Here is a 15745-nt window from a genome sequence, read left to right on the forward strand (position 1 = left end):
ACCAGATGCTCTGTGGAGAAGGAGGGACAGTCTCCTCCTGTACCAGTCAGATCTGATTTGACGGTACATGCACAGAAAAGAATAAAATTAAATAAATAAATTAAGAAAAACGAAAAAAAAAAAGTTGTGATTTCCTGTAGACTGTATTTAAATTCACAGGGGAAAGATGGGCACTCTCCTCCAGTGTGACTGCTGCTTTTTAAAATAATTTTAAAGTAACTTTCTTTGCATATATAATGAAAATCACTTAACAGATTTCTCTCCAAACATAACCTTTCAAAATTACGATTATGTTATAGTACTGTTCATCAAAACACCTGCAGAAGTTTAATTTCTATGCTAGCTTCCATTCCACTTATCATTCTGTCAATTGAGGGTAGGAGAGAGGAAAGGAAGAGGTTCAGAGATGGCTAGTAATCATAACCCATTATAATAAACAGAGAATAAAAGATAAAATGACTTGCTTACCTAAGACCCACTTCATGATTAGCATTTCTGTCCAAGAAAACTGTGTGGTTTTCACTCTGAAGATTTGTTTCGGATAGTCTGTGAAGGTTTCGTTTGGTAGTGTTTTAACGCCTTCAAAACGGTCTGATGCATTTACAACTAATAGTCCCAAGAAGATTGTAAAAGAAACTGCATGGGCTACAAACTTCATGAAAGGGCTTCTTAAGGTTCTTCCTAGCTGGAAACAAAATATGTACAAAATATATTAAACTTGCAGCTCTCTGTTGGAGCAGATCTTTCTTTAGAACATTGCTTTTGCAAAAAATTTAATCAGGGAATTCTTTATCTTGGATAGAAACTTAACTGTACCCACATAGCATTTTCTCTTTTGTGCTTTTTGGATAGATCAAATATACAAGCACACTTTGTTTTATTGTGCCTCCCAGATACTGTATTTTAGTTTTGTTTTCCATTAAAAAAAAAGAGAGAAATTTCTGACATATACATACATTTTCTACTGACTTCAGTTTTTCCTGTTTAGAAGACTTAGTGGGAGTGATTAAGAAAAATGAGTGTTACATACTCATACCATGTTACACCTGTCTTTTTTGTTGTTAGAGGCCATCGAGTTGACTAGGGCTCATAGCGAACCTTGGAACAATAGATCTGAGCTTTGCCCCTTCTCATGGATTCTGATATGAAAGGCTTGTGCCCATTGTTGAAGTCATTGTGTCAGGCAATCTTGTTAAGGGTCTTCCTCTCTTTATCTCACCTTCCACCTTTCTTAATATGATATCTTTTTCTAAGGACTGGCCTTCCTGACACAATGTCCAAAATATGTAGACAGAGTTCCTAACTATTCTGTGTTTGAATTTTCTGGTCTTCAGATAGGGGCAAAAATTATCTCAATTGAGTTAACAATTAATGAATTTATTTTTTAGTAACTAATTTCCTGGAGTTTCTGACCTATTTTTTGTCAACATTTCTTGTATACTGGTAAATTTTATTTAAAACTATACATTTCTCATTAAGTGTTGCTTCTGCTGTTTGTTGAAAGTAAAGAGAAGTTAAAACATTTACTAATGATGATCCAAGACTGTAGTCTTCAGTTTGTATTACACATCAATATAAAGAAAAATTCTCACAATTAGATCAGTAAGCAATATTATGATAAATGGAGAAAAGATTGATGTTGTCAGTAATTCCATTTCACTTGGATCCACAGTCAGTTCCCACAGAAGTAGCAGGGGGAAAAATGTTGAAAGAATGTGTTCAATTGGGCAAATAAATTGCAAAAGGCTTAAAGTGTTTAAAAGCAAAGATGCCCCTTTGAGGGCTGTGGTGCTATTGACCAAGACATGTTATTTGCAGTCCCCTTCATATACATGCACAACCGCTTCCTGGTCCAGGTATAGGTTTCGCATGAGCACTTAAGTGTTCTGGGAATTCCCATCCTTCTCAAAGTCAGTCACACTTGTTATATGATCCATATAGTCTATGAACTTTGCATAGTCAATACAGCACAGATAAACATTCTTCTGGTATTCTCTACTTTCAGCCAGGATCCATCTGACATCAGCAAAGATAGCCCTAGTGCCATAGCCTCTACTAAATCCTGCTTGAACTTCTGGCAGTTCCCTATATACTATGCCAGCTGTTTTTGAATGATCTTTAGCAGGATTTTGCTTGCATGTGATATTAATGATATTGTTCAATAGTATCCACTTTCTGTAGGATCACCTTTATTGGGAATGGGAACAAATACGGCCCTATTCTAATCCATAGGCCAGAGAGCTGTCCTGAACCAGGAGGCTGTTGTGTAAACAGAGCAGGGAAATACTGCATGGTTTAAAAATTCAGAAGGAGGTGCATCAAAGTTATATTATCTCTTAATACCTATTCAACCAGTATGCTGAACAAATTGTTCAGGAAGCTGGACTCCATGAAGAGTAATGAAGATTGGAGGGATCAATAACCTATGTTATACAGAGGACACAATCCTGCTTGCTGAAAGTGAGGAGGACTTGAAGCACTTGTTGCAGAAGATCAAGAAAGGTAGCCTTCAATGTGGATTGCATCTCAATGTCAAGAAAACAAAGATTCTTATTACTGGACTGGTAGGCGATGTCATGGTGGATGGAGAAGAGTGAAACTGGCAACAGCTTCATGCTACTTGGATTTGCAGTTAACACTGTTGGTGCCAGTAGTCACGAAATCAGTAGATGTATTGCATTGGGAAAGTCTGTATTTAGGGACCTCTCCAGATTATTGAGGAGTAATGATGGTCAGTTTGAGGACAAAATATGTCTGATTCAGGCCATGATTTTTCACAAGAGCTGGACAGTGAGTAGAGATGACAGAAAAATTATTCATGCCTTTGAGCTATGGTGTTGGAGCTATGGTGTATTGAACATCTCATGGACAGCCAGGAGAACAAATAAATAGGTCTTAGAGAGGGTGCAGCCAGAGAGCTCTGTGGAGGCAAGAGTTATGAGGCTTTGCCTCACATACTTTGAGCATGTTGCTAGGGGAGACTGTTCCTTGGAGAGAGATATGATGCTTGGAAGGGTGGAGGGCCGGCAAAGGTGAGGGAGACCCTTAACCTGGTGGATTAACCAGTGATTGTCACAGTGGGCTCTAGTGTGTCAGGAAGTGTGAAGATGGCACAGGATAGGCACAGGGTTCAGATCTACTGTTCATAGGGTTGCTATGAATCTTACTCCACTTGACGGCACCTAACAACAACAACAACGGCAACAACAATGTATGCATTTAAAAGCTGACAGCAAAGAAGACCAAAGAATGCTTTTGAATTTACCATGAACTACCAGAAGTACAAACAAATATGTCTACGAAGAAGTTTAGCTCCTTAGAAGCAAGCTGGGAAGACTGTATTTCACGTTACTTTGGGCATGTTATAAGCAGGGACCAGCTCCTGGAAAAGGACATAATGTTTTTAGAAAGTCAGTAAAAAGGGGAAGACCTTCAATTTGATGGGTCAACACAGTGGCTGCAGCACTGGGCTCAGACCTAGCAATTATTGTGAAGTTGATCCTGGACTGAAAAGCGTTTCACTTTGTTCTCCATCAGATCACTGTAAGTTGTAACTGACTTAAGTGACACCTGACAATAGCAGTTCCTCTTACTCTATAAGTTTGGACATGCAGCATTTTCATTGATAACTCAGTTATAAATATTTTATAATTTCTCTTTCAATTTTATTTTTAAACTTGTGTGATTTAACATGGTATTACTAGGCTCCAGACAATAGGACTTTCTGATTTAAAAGAATTCTACTTGCACTGCAGTTCGTTTATAGACCGTAGTGCCTATGATACTCCTTTAAAATTAATTGATGTCTTCCTTGTAATTGACCACATAATTTATTTGTAGAATTGTTCCATGTGCACCTAAGATGAGCCAAACCGTGTCACTCTCAGGAAACAATTATTGATCAAATCTTCTCTTTCTCAGGACGTGGACTCTTAACGGCCACCTAGGTCTTTGAGGACTAAATCGGTTATTCATACTGAGGCCTTGCTGACAGCCTGTTGATGAACTCATGAGCTTCCTCCAGAACACCACCATCACATTCCCCTGCAGCTCCCACGCTTAGACCTCACTGAAGAATGAGATGAGAACAAAGACGAAAATCTTTTATGAATTTTCATTTCTTTTATAAGGCAGATGCTTGGTAATAACCAGTGACTGATGAATTGATGTTCACATTATCCCTTATTCAGCTGTCCTAGACATGTCACCCAGGAGATAGAATATTGGTTTAGCAGAAAATCAATAATTGGTTTCTCTGAGTAAAATTTCCCCATTGTGTCCAGGCTCAAGATAATAGTTATAAATATGATAGCTTGAAAATAGTCTTTTTGATATGCTAATCATCCACCTTAATTATTCTTGCTATTAGTAAAAGAAGATTGATTATGATTCATATGCCATAAGACTTGCTCATTTAATTTTTCTTTAAATCTAGTTTTTACCTTTGACCTGTATATCACTGAGAATCTGTGATTGTGCTGGAGAAAATGAGACTTGGATTTAATTGCATTGTAAAATGATTCTAAAATAACTTTAGAAATGGAAACAAAATGTTTCTCTGAAAATCATGTGTCCAATAACAAACACCTTATAAGTGACATTTTTATGTAATTTTAATTTTATTTATGAAAATAGGGACCAAATTGTGTCTTTTGGCAATAAGCAGATGTGTTAAATTCAGAATATAGAAATTAAGTATAGAGAAAATATTTTATGTAAATTCAGTAATAAGTAGAATTTAAAGTAGAATTAAACCATTTCTTATTTTGACTTCAAGTAGCTAGCCTGAATATTCCAGCCTTTTAACTCACTGTGTTGGCATCTTAGAGCTTCATTTCTTAGCCAGGTATTTGAGATAGTTTGACGTCTCCTGAGCAACATCCTTAAATAATCATCTCCTTATTTCTTATTATTGTGCTCTGACTACGCTGACATGGTGGTGGGCTTTGAAGGAGGATAGAGAATGGCCGTAAGGAGGACCGTATGTAGTAAGACGAGGGGGATGTGAGGAGAGAGGAAGGGGCACCAATATTGTGGTTACCAGAAGTGTCATTGAAACATTGGAAATAGACATTGGTCTTCAGGGATTGTTTGCTAGCTTCTCCAGTATTTTATCTATAGAATCTGTGTAGAGGTTTTTGGTGATCACCTTGGTGAAGATAGTAGGGATACGCCATCTTACCCAGGCGAGGAACCCAATTTGGGAGACAGATAAGCAGCTGAACCCATGCTTGGCTTTGGGATTCTGCAGAAGTCCTGCTTTGAGGAATATTCTCTATATTATCACTTTCATGGATTTTATATTTTGACAGAAGATAAAGCTATAAAAATTAAGTATACTTCAAATTCTAAGAAAAACAGCCCTGTTAAGGCCATGCAAGGTTACTTTGCTCCACAACTTATTCTAGATCCTAGGTAAGAAAAATGAGGTTTGTGGTTGAGGCTTCATTCTCGTTCTGAGCTTTAAAGTGTTTTTCTCTTTGATAAAATCTTGATAAAGGTAAAATAAGATAAAATCATTGCAGCGGTTCTCTATTTCTCTCTCTGTGTGATTCCCATTTGGCTTACAAGGATACTCTTTGAAGCTCTTGGGGAAAACATCCTCTTTACACTGGACTACCTTGTGAAACAAAAGAGAAGTCAACAATATATACCAGTAGTTCTTAGAGGATTGTTAAAGCTAGTTCAGGCAACTGCTTTAGGTGTAAAAGGGTGGTAGAGCTTTGAGAGGTGTAGACTTTGGCCCTCTTTGCCTAGAATGCATGATTGTTGGGTCCATAAAGCACCTTTTGTTGATTTGAGGAGCTGAAGACATAACCAGAAAAATCCAAGGTTATACTAATAAGTCCATAGCTCACTCCAGACTTGGGCTTACTTGTTTTACTTTGTTAATGTATCAGTATGAGAGCAGTTGAATAATTCATTTCAGTAGAATTGAGTTGAATATCCTCAGTTAGCTCCTACAGCACTGAATTCACAAGCTTTGAAGGGCAGGTGCTTACATTCACTGGCTGGCACATCTCTGAGTGCCTTACAAGTATAAATTCCTGACTTGGACCGAAAAGCCAGTGGGTCTATGTCTGGAGCTACATACTTCCCCACGGCCATGACTTTTATCACCAGAGTCTTCCTCACCAAATGATGTCTTCACTTTCCTCTAGGTGCCAGAGTTGCAAGCAAGTGCTCCATTCACAATTTGGAAGACTGAATGGTGCCCAAATTTAGACAAAAAAGTTACAAAGAGACGTATGTCTCTTTATGGCCAGAATGGTACTTAAAATATGCCTCCCTTTCAAATTCTTATTCAGTATATCTAACCAAGATTAAAAGCATCAAAGAGTGTAGTCTTCAATATGGGTTGAAGCTCAACATCAAGAAGATAAGATTCTTAACACTGGGCTAATTGCCAGCACCATGATGAATGGAGAAGAGATTGAGGTTGTTAACAATTATAGCTTGCTGGGCTCCACAATCAAGACTCTTAACACCAGCAGTCAGGAAATCAGTAGATGAATTGTATTGGCGAAGTCTTTTGTCAGGAACTTCTCCAGGGTACTGAAAAGCAACAATGTCAACCTAGAGACTAAGGCACATCTAATCCAGGTTATGATCTTTGCAGTTACTTGCCAATCATCAGATAGTTGGACAGTGATGAAAGATGAGGGAAGAAGAATTGATGCCTTTGAATTGTGATACAGGAGAAGAGTCTTGAACATACCATGGACTGCCAAGAAAACAAATAGGTCTGTCTTGTAGAGGGTGAAATCAAGTTTCTTCTTGGAGGTCAGGATCTTGAAGCCCCATCTCACATACTTTGGGCACTAGGCCAAGAGGAACCAGTCCTTGGCGAAGGACATCATTCTTGGAAGGGTGGAGGGACAGCACAGGAGAGGAAGACTCAGATGAGATGAATTCATACACTAACTGGGGCAATGAGGGTTGGTTTGTTAGAATTAGTGAGAATGGCTCAGCACAGGGTGGGGTTCAGAACTGCTGTACACAGGGTCACTATGATTTGCAGGTGATTCGGTGGCACATAACAGCCACCACAACTCTCTTTTTGGGAGAAAGTCCTCTATATATTAGTAGGGTTGGTTATTTTTTTCCACTTTAGAATATAAATATAAATATAAATATAAATATAAATAGAAATAGAAATAGAAATAGAAATAGAAATAGAAATAGAAATAGAAATAGAAATAGAAATAGAAATAGAAATATAATGATGTTTCCAAAGAAAGAGCAAGTATCTAGCCATGTGTTTATTTTGACTCTCTCCATCTTGAAAAGTACAGTACAGCCACTCTAAAGATCTAAATCAGGTATTTTTCCAAGTCAATTGTAAAGTAGCAGCTAAGATGTGTGTTTTTCATACTGAGGGCTGCAGTGCTGCTAATGTAACTAAAGAAAGGGACATTTCAGTGGTTAAGTCCCCACAGACTTTTGTCAAGGTCCTTAATTGTTTGGTTTCTAAGTTTCTTCATCTGTAAAATGGGAATGAAAACAGTACCTGTCACATAAAGTGGATGTGATGGATATATTCTTTAAGATGCAGGAAACACTTAGGCCAGTGGGGCCTGGTACCGAGCAGAGAACTAAGTGGGTGGTACGGGCCAAGCCTCAGGAAATTTCATGGAGGGGAATCTTAAAAGAAACTCTACTGACTTTTGAAAAGCTTGTGTGCAAGGGTTCATAAATTCTGTATTTATGTGTTGAGCCCATTTTAGGGTATTATGTGCAAGATGGTGTTGGATACTGGGGATAAAAACAAGTTTGAGAGTTAGTCCTTCAAAGTTGCTGATTCTGTAGTATGGAGAGACATTGGCCAAAGACTGTGCCAACAAGTAGATAGAGAAGGTTTCAGAGCTCAATTTGAGCTACATATCAGCACTCTTGGCACCAGCAGTCAGGAAATCCAAAGACGAATTGCATTGGAAAAGTTTGCTGTCAGAGACTTCTCCAGAGTACTGAAGAACAACTATGCCAGTCTGGAGACTAAAGTGGAGACTAAAGTGGGTCTGATCCAGGCCATGGTTTTCTCAATTACTTATGCATCAGAGAGCTGTACAATAACTAAAGATGATGGAAGAAAAATGATCAATGCCTTTGAGTTGTGGTGCCGGAGAAGAGTGTTGAACATACTGTGGATTGCCAGGAGAACAAACAAGTTTGTCCTGGAGAGGGTAAAACCAGGCTTCTCCCTGGAGGCAAGTATTTTGACACTTCATCTCACATACTTTAGGCCCATGGTCAGGAGGGATCAGTTTTTGGAGAGGGACATCATGCTTGGAAGCATGGAGGGACAGTGCAGGAGAGGAATACCTAGGATGAGATGGATTGACTCAGTGACTGGAGGAATGAGATTAGAACTGTCAGAGATGATGAGATTGGGCAGATTTCAGAACTGTTGTACATAGGGTCACTGTGAGTTGCAGGCAACTTGATGGCACATAACAACAACAACAACAAATATTCAGCCTTGTGATACTTCTAAATTTTACACCAGCGAGGCAATGAATGCTTGACTATTCTCTTAGTTTATGAGGCAGAAGCATTTGTATCATTAAAGTGTAGATGCTCTGCTTCCTTCCATGGTTTTTGTGTATCACTGAGTTGTAATTGACCTATTGCTGACCCTTCAGCGGGTTTTCAGAGGTAGTTAAATGCATGAGAGAATGTTGCCCATCTTTTTCCCAGGGAGCTGCTGGTGGGTTCAAACTGAGTGCCTTCAGGATCGCAATACAGCTTCTTACCACTAGGTACAAAAGCCCACTGCTTCCATGGGAGTACTTAAACAATGGTATGATTTTCTTTAATTTAGTGTACCTCTCTGATAGGGGCAGATGTGTAGGAAACAAAAGGTTTTGGTTTTTTTTTGATATATCATTCTTTTCTGGTTAGGTCTTGTACCCATGGTTTGAGAACCCCTGTTTGGGCCGTTTTAGTTTTGGCAAGGCTGAGCAGAGATTTTCAGAAGCTGCAGTCACGACTTCCTTGCTGTTTGTTTTTATTTCAGACGAAGGGGTTGGCAACTAACACTTTGATATTTTTAAAAGTAAGAGTTGTGTGGCAATAAGAATTAATAGATTGCTCACTTCAAAGAATTAGTTAGGTTTCTAAAGTTGTTTATGGCTCTTGGTGTCTGACGCTTAGGATTAATTTATAAAGATAATTAACCAGCAAAGGTTAACAAGGATTGGAGGAAGTCAGCTTGTTTTGTACTTTTATAATTGGAGCTTGTGCAGTACTTTAACATTTTCATGAAACTGACTTCTGTCTCGTTCCACCTGCTGTGGAGGCGCTCTTTGAACCTTTGAGAGAGACTGTTATTCTTTAGGTTCTTAGTTTTTCATTGACAAACAATTTAAATTATGAATCAGAATGGAATAGCTGAGGATGGAAAACAACCTAATCAGCCATAAAGGTCCTTTGGCATTGGGGGGCTTGTAGAGAGGAAATAGAGCTCTTCTCTCTATTAAAGATCTAAAGAATATCCATGCAGATAAGAACTCGGTAGCCTCCTAGGGGACTGACTGACCTCAACTATACTGGTGATGACAATGAGAAATGAGAAACAGAATTCCCTTTTTATAATTGGCCCTGACAGACTCGTCTCATGGTCCTGGCTGGTAATTATGACCATATGTACGTATCTATGACATGGTTATCTCATTATACAATGTTAGTAAACTGAGCTTTTGATGACAACCGTAACCTTGTAATTTTTTATTTAACACCATTTCTTCGGGACCCTCACAAGGTAAAAGTATAAAAATAGAGTTGGCAGCTTTGGGAATTCAATAGGAAAGAACTGATGAGGTCACTTTGGTAGACTAATCAGGTGATGTTAGTACTTCTAATAGTGCTGTAATTAGGGCAGCAACTGCCTGGAAGTAAATGCACTATTAGGTTGGGAACTGAAATTTTCACATTTGCTAGATATTGACGAATATTAGCCAGTCGATTAAGTTTAGCAGTGATATTTTATGAATACATTTATTAAAAGGATATAAAGGTCTAAATTTGTTTTTTTGAGAAGACTGTGATGTTATTACACCATGAAATCATTGAAATGATACTGGCAATTTCATGCAGTTACTAAACAGATGTAAAAGCAGTTGTCCTTGACAAGAGAAGTATTAGCCTATCAGCACACCTCTCACTGTTCCACTCCTGGGAGCACATTTATTCTGGGTATCGGGAGCCCTTACAGAGGGCTGGTTTCTTCACATGGAGATGTGACCCCTTTGTAATCCCCAGTAATATCTCTGCCAAACTTGAAAAGAACTCTTTCTAAATAGTGAATAGAAAGACTAAAAATAGTTTTACTGTTTTATCTGTCCTTTGGCTGCCTCAGAGCAAGTTTGACAAGCTCTTTAATGAGGGAATCTTTCCTCGTAATGAGAGAAGCTACCAGGAGTCATCTCATGCTGTAGACTAAGACTTGTCACTCAGCTATCAATGCTTCTTACACTGCATCAAGCTCAGATTTGGAGCCCGGAGAGTATAGAGATGTGACAAGTGGCTTAATAATCAGCTCATGTTTATCATTAGTCCTTAATATTTTCTGATTTTCTTGGAATTTCAGTGAGCACAAAGTAGCATTCACACATGTACCTGAACAGACCAAAGGAAGCTCCAGTCATGAGACCAATATCATCTATAATTGTTTATATTAAAATATTCCAGAATATGTTATAGATGTGCCTCCTATATTCCAAGAGGCAGTCACCCCTACATTTATCAGATCCAAATAACCTCAGAATCTTATTAAATATTTTAAAAATTACATCTCTGTGGTCCTGATCAAGATCCTTCTTCCTACACTTACTGAAAATAAAAAGATTAGCTAGCTTCTGTGATAGACTCTCTGGGTTTTTTCCTGGGTCAACAGGGACAAGTAGTTACCGACAATCTAGGAGAGTTTATTGGTGTTATCTGGGTCTAGTTTTTGGGAAGCCCTCACATTTAACTTTAAAGCAAAATTGAGGATTGGTAACATTTTCTCCACTAAGTCACTGTTATTTTAATGCATGATCAGCCTAGAATTAATGTGGAGCTCAGGAAAAGTCAAGGTAAGCTTTCCTAATCATTGAATTCTGTGTGGTGGTGCTTGTGTACCATCAAATTGGAACTAACTCATAACTCCAGTTCTTTTTCAGAGAGCAGTTATTTTCAAAAGAGGAGATTGCCCATCTTTCTCCCACAGATCCTCTGGTCGATTCAAACTGCATACCTTTATGTTGGCAGTGCAGTGCCTCACATTGGGTAGTGGTCTGATTTGCAGTATAGACTAGATAGAGCTTCAAAATAAGTGCCTGAAAGCAATAATGATCAGCTTCAAACCACATTAAATTCAACTAGTATTTTTTTAGTTTTGATGTTTTACATTTTCAGTTCATAAAAAAAATACTATGTGTAGCTGCATCATTCAAGGAGTTGTGATTTAAAAATTTTTGGCACAAAAGACCAACTTTCATTAAAACCAGCTACTCAATAAATGCAAGGGTTAACACTTCAGACACTCAGCCTAAGAGCTTCTGTTTTTAATACCATTTTACAGAGAAGGAGTTTGAATCCTGAACTTTCTCTCTGATACTCTCCTTTGGAATCGTTCAGGCAAGTGGTCTCACCAGCTGCCCTGAAGTGTCAGGACCCATCATTCCATCATGAGTTCTTCTTAACAGAGTTGAAATGAGAGTAGGTTCACTAATGACACTTATTGATTACATTGGCTCCTAAAATTCTTTTGACACTAATCTTCCTATAGTCATACTTCCATGACTAAATATTGACTACCTAAATAAGCCTAAATCCTTATTCAATGTATCACTAGGTAGATGCCATTTTGGAAACTTTAATGACAATTTTAAATTCATGAAATGTATTTTTACATTTCTGCAAGTTTGGGTCTTAGAGTTGCTAATTCTTGCCTGAAGCTGAAGTGACTTCGGAGGTTTTCTGTGGCTTTTGCTCAAATGAATGGGCTGCAGGTGGGGAAATGGGGGATGGGGGTTGGGGGGCTGGAGCAGGCAGCATGGCAGCTTAGCCTCTGGGGAGGGGCTCTACTCCTTTTGTTACTAACAGGCTCTAGACAAATTCCTTGTGAGGAAAGAACTCAATCCTGCATCCTCTTAAGCGCTTCTCTCCTTTCTTCTTGTACTTTTATATTTGCTGTGCCAGAACACACTCCAGAGAGCCACGAGGTGGGTCTGTTGTGACCCAGCATGCACACAGCTGATTCTCAGCCTTGCCACCTATTAATTACTTCTCATCTCTGAGTCTGCCATTACATGTATATGTCATAAGGCAATTGAGGAAATGAAGAGAGATGTCTAATGAAAAGGGCTTAGTGGAGAGAAAGTACTCAATGAAAATTGGCTATTATTATTATTATTGTAATAATTACTATGGGTGTAGAGGACCTGTTTAGCACATTACTTAATTAAAAGGGAAAAGTGCCTGCTATTTCCCCTCTCATCTGTTCATAGGCTTTTCAGATTATGCCTCGCATGTTTAAAATTTCCCATTACATTTCTTATGTTTCATTTTAATGCTACTAAAAATAATATTAGCATTTTCCTCTTACATGGTTTTCCATTTAGTGATAGTTGTCTTAGGGCTATTTTATTTAAATGTGGGGAAAACTCAGCTGCTTATTTAAACAGAATTGACTTTAGATCATGCTAAGAAGAGAAAAGAAATAACCACAAACGACATGCACCTTAAGCAGTCTGTACCTTGCTGCACGGAGCAATCCAATAGGCTATGGCGAGAAAAGGGAGGCCTATGGAGACTCCAAAGACAGCCAGGAATTTCACAGCGATAGATTGTTGACGTAAGCCTGAGAGATTTTCATACCACATGGTAAGTAATTGCTGTTGACAGTTAGGATGAGCAACGAACTGTAAAAACAAAACAAAAACAAAACGCAAACAGGAAAATGGCATCGGTAGTACTTGAACAGTAAACAACCCACATTGGAATTGGAATTAGATTGTTCCACCTTGGGGACAAGGGTGGCTTGAGCATTAGACTTGGTTCTGGGTCATCCCCACCCGATTTAGGGATGCTAGGACCAGCTGCATCAGTGATTGTACACTGAGGGCCCAGAGAATTTGCAGACCACAGAAAATGACAGCTAGTTTCTGGGTCAAGACTTGTCTCCAATCTAGGCTCTTTAGTGGCTAAAAAGAAACTTATTTCTAGGCAGGGTTCATATAGGAGGCAGCACAGAGTATGGATAGAACATGAGTGGGGCTTTGGGATCAGATAACAGTTTGAATTTTGTTTTTCCTTTTAGGAGGTGATTGACCATGGCCATATTTTGTAAAGTCCCTGATCCTCTGTATTCTTCTATGCAAAAGAGAGCCTATCCTGGACTGTTTGATGATATATGCATCTAGTTTCCCTCTTTAGCTAGTTGTTTAGCTCAAAATACTTGTTTCCAGAAGAATTGCAAAAAGTCAATATTTCCCTACTGAATCATCCATCTCTGGGTGTTCAGCTTGGATTTATGGCGGTTTTTGTGGTAAGCACTAACACATTGTATTCCCCAAGTTGTCGGTTCTTTGCTTATGTATAACCATTTTCCCCCCTCACATCCTGTTTTAAAAAATGCCCTATGCATAGGTTACAAGATAGTCAAGATGGGCCTCTGGTATTACTGGGTGACCTAGTACCATCCAATAAGGCTTATTGGACTGAAAGGAAACCTTGACAGTAATTAAATCAGTGAGCTTTCTTCTCTTCTGAGTATTGAGACCTAGATTTAGAGAGAGTCTGTATTTACTAGGGAGTCAACATGTAAACTTCAGAGTTTATTATTCTCTGAATGTAAACGTCCGATCTCTGGGTAGCCATCTTCCACTCTGTAAACATTAACAGAATAATCCAATTTAAAAGAGAAAGAAGAATGAAGACACATAGAGAGAGGCAAAGATAGTGCATGGCCATCTCTGGGACCCACCTCTGCTCTACTCTTGTGATCCATGGCATGGTCTACCTCAGAATTCTTTCTGCTTCATTCAGCAAGTTGGCTTGAGTTGCTACAACAAAAGCATCCCCTTTTCTGCAGGTATTCCCCCCACCCACCTGTCCGTTAGTTCTTTGACTCAGTACCCTGGTAAGGATTTTGGAAAATAAAATTTAAACTTGAGGAAATGATGTGAATTAGGTTTTTCCCCCTTCTCTTCTGTGACAGGAGGAAGCTGTTGTTGCTTTTGGCAGCCTGAGTACCTGTATTCTACTGGAGTGTTACAGAAATCTGTGGACAAGATCCAGATACAGACTGACTTTTTAACACTTTACCCTGGAGGATGAGATGGACATTTTTGGTTAATTGCACATACCATGATATAGAATATACCAGTACCTATGGAGGTGTCAGGTTTTATTCCATGTGTTTCATTGAATTATTTTGGAAACATGTACAATGGATGTACATTTCCTGGGAAATGCCAAACATTCCCTTTTTACTTTTAAGAACAATATGCGTAAGACTTACTAAAAAATTATCAATGCAGACAGCATTTTGTTCTTATTTTAATTTTCTAAGAATTCACAGAAGCAGTTGGGTGATCTGTTGAGGACATTATCAGTGGTTTATTTGGCCTTACAACTCCTGCCAATAATGTTGTTTGAATACAGATGCAAATGAGACTTTTTGGATGCAGAGTCATTATGATCTTTCCTTGAGAAAGTAAGAGCAACAGAATTTTATAAACCCAGAAAAGTGCCCCCAGCCAGAAGGTTTTGAGGTTTCCTGGCCTCTTTCTAGCATATAGCAAGTGGAACGACTGAAAGAAAATTATGCAGATGTTTTGTAATTTTCAAAATCTGGCCATATAGGAATGTCCTAGTGGGATGGCATTTTTGGAAGGGGTCCAGGTTGATTTTGTTTTTCAACAAGTTAGCCTTTTATAGGTACACAAATGGAATTCTTCTGGAGAATTTAAATTTAAATAATTAAAAAAAATTTAAATAAACTCTCAGGTTATTTAAAAGGTGGGTGGATACACATGAAATAGCAGGAGACAACCACACAGCTCACCTAGTGGCACCCTGCACTGTGACTGCTTCTGGAAGGATTCCAGTCCCAGTCCTCATCAACAACTTCTTTGTCTATATCTCAGGCGAGCTCATTCTGTGCTGCCTCCTGCAAACAAGTCAGCACAACAGATTGAGCAACAGAGGGGAAGAAGTTCTGAGGGAGAACGCAGGACCATTTCTACATTCCTTACTTCCCTCAGAGGAAAATTTGAGCCCAACTGAAACAAAGGGGCCTCTCTTGGCATTCTACCTTATTCCAGTTAGAGAGTTTGAATTTCTATGACTGTCATTCTTCCCCTGTACTAAAAGCGAGTTGGGACATATTCTTTATTTCTACATAAATGTTATATTAATACTTCCAGGAATAGCCCCAGATCTACTGCTTTGAGTCAATTCTGACTCATAGAAACCTCAGTGACTCCATATGACAGAGTAGAGTTGCTCCATAGTATTTCCAGAATAGAGCTGTTATCTTTATAGAAGCACACCATTAACATCTTTCATCCATGGAGGGACTAGTGGATTCAAATCACCAGTCTTCCAGTAAATAGCTGAGTGCTAATAGGATTAGCAGTATATTTTAAAGGAATCCAGAATTTTATAATGAACATTTCTATAGTTGTAGCAAGCCTTTGATGACAACGCCATGATTAATAAGTGTATATAGAGAACTATATATATGATAGTTCAGTAT

At 38.6% G+C, this 15745-nt stretch overlaps 1 protein-coding gene across 3 annotated transcripts in view; it reads right to left on the reverse strand.

The window, feature by feature from the left end:
• TRPC7 (transient receptor potential cation channel, subfamily C, member 7) overlaps positions 1 to 15745 on the reverse strand; it is a 286556-nt gene that overhangs the window by 101662 nt on the left and 169149 nt on the right. For 2 of the 3 annotated variants that reach the window (XM_006899491.1, XM_006899490.1), the window contains 2 exons: positions 12741 to 12905; positions 469 to 685 (listed from right to left, as the gene is read on the reverse strand). In XM_006899491.1, the coding sequence (XP_006899553.1) occupies positions 469 to 685; positions 12741 to 12905 (382 nt within the window). The remainder of the gene's footprint in view (positions 1 to 468; positions 686 to 12740; positions 12906 to 15745) is intronic. The other variant, XM_006899492.1, reaches the window with a different exon arrangement.

This window comes from Elephantulus edwardii, unplaced genomic scaffold, assembly GCF_000299155.1.
Source record: "Elephantulus edwardii isolate Elephantulus edwardi_28Jun2011 unplaced genomic scaffold, EleEdw1.0 scaffold00259, whole genome shotgun sequence".
NCBI lineage: Eukaryota > Metazoa > Chordata > Mammalia > Macroscelidea > Macroscelididae > Elephantulus > Elephantulus edwardii.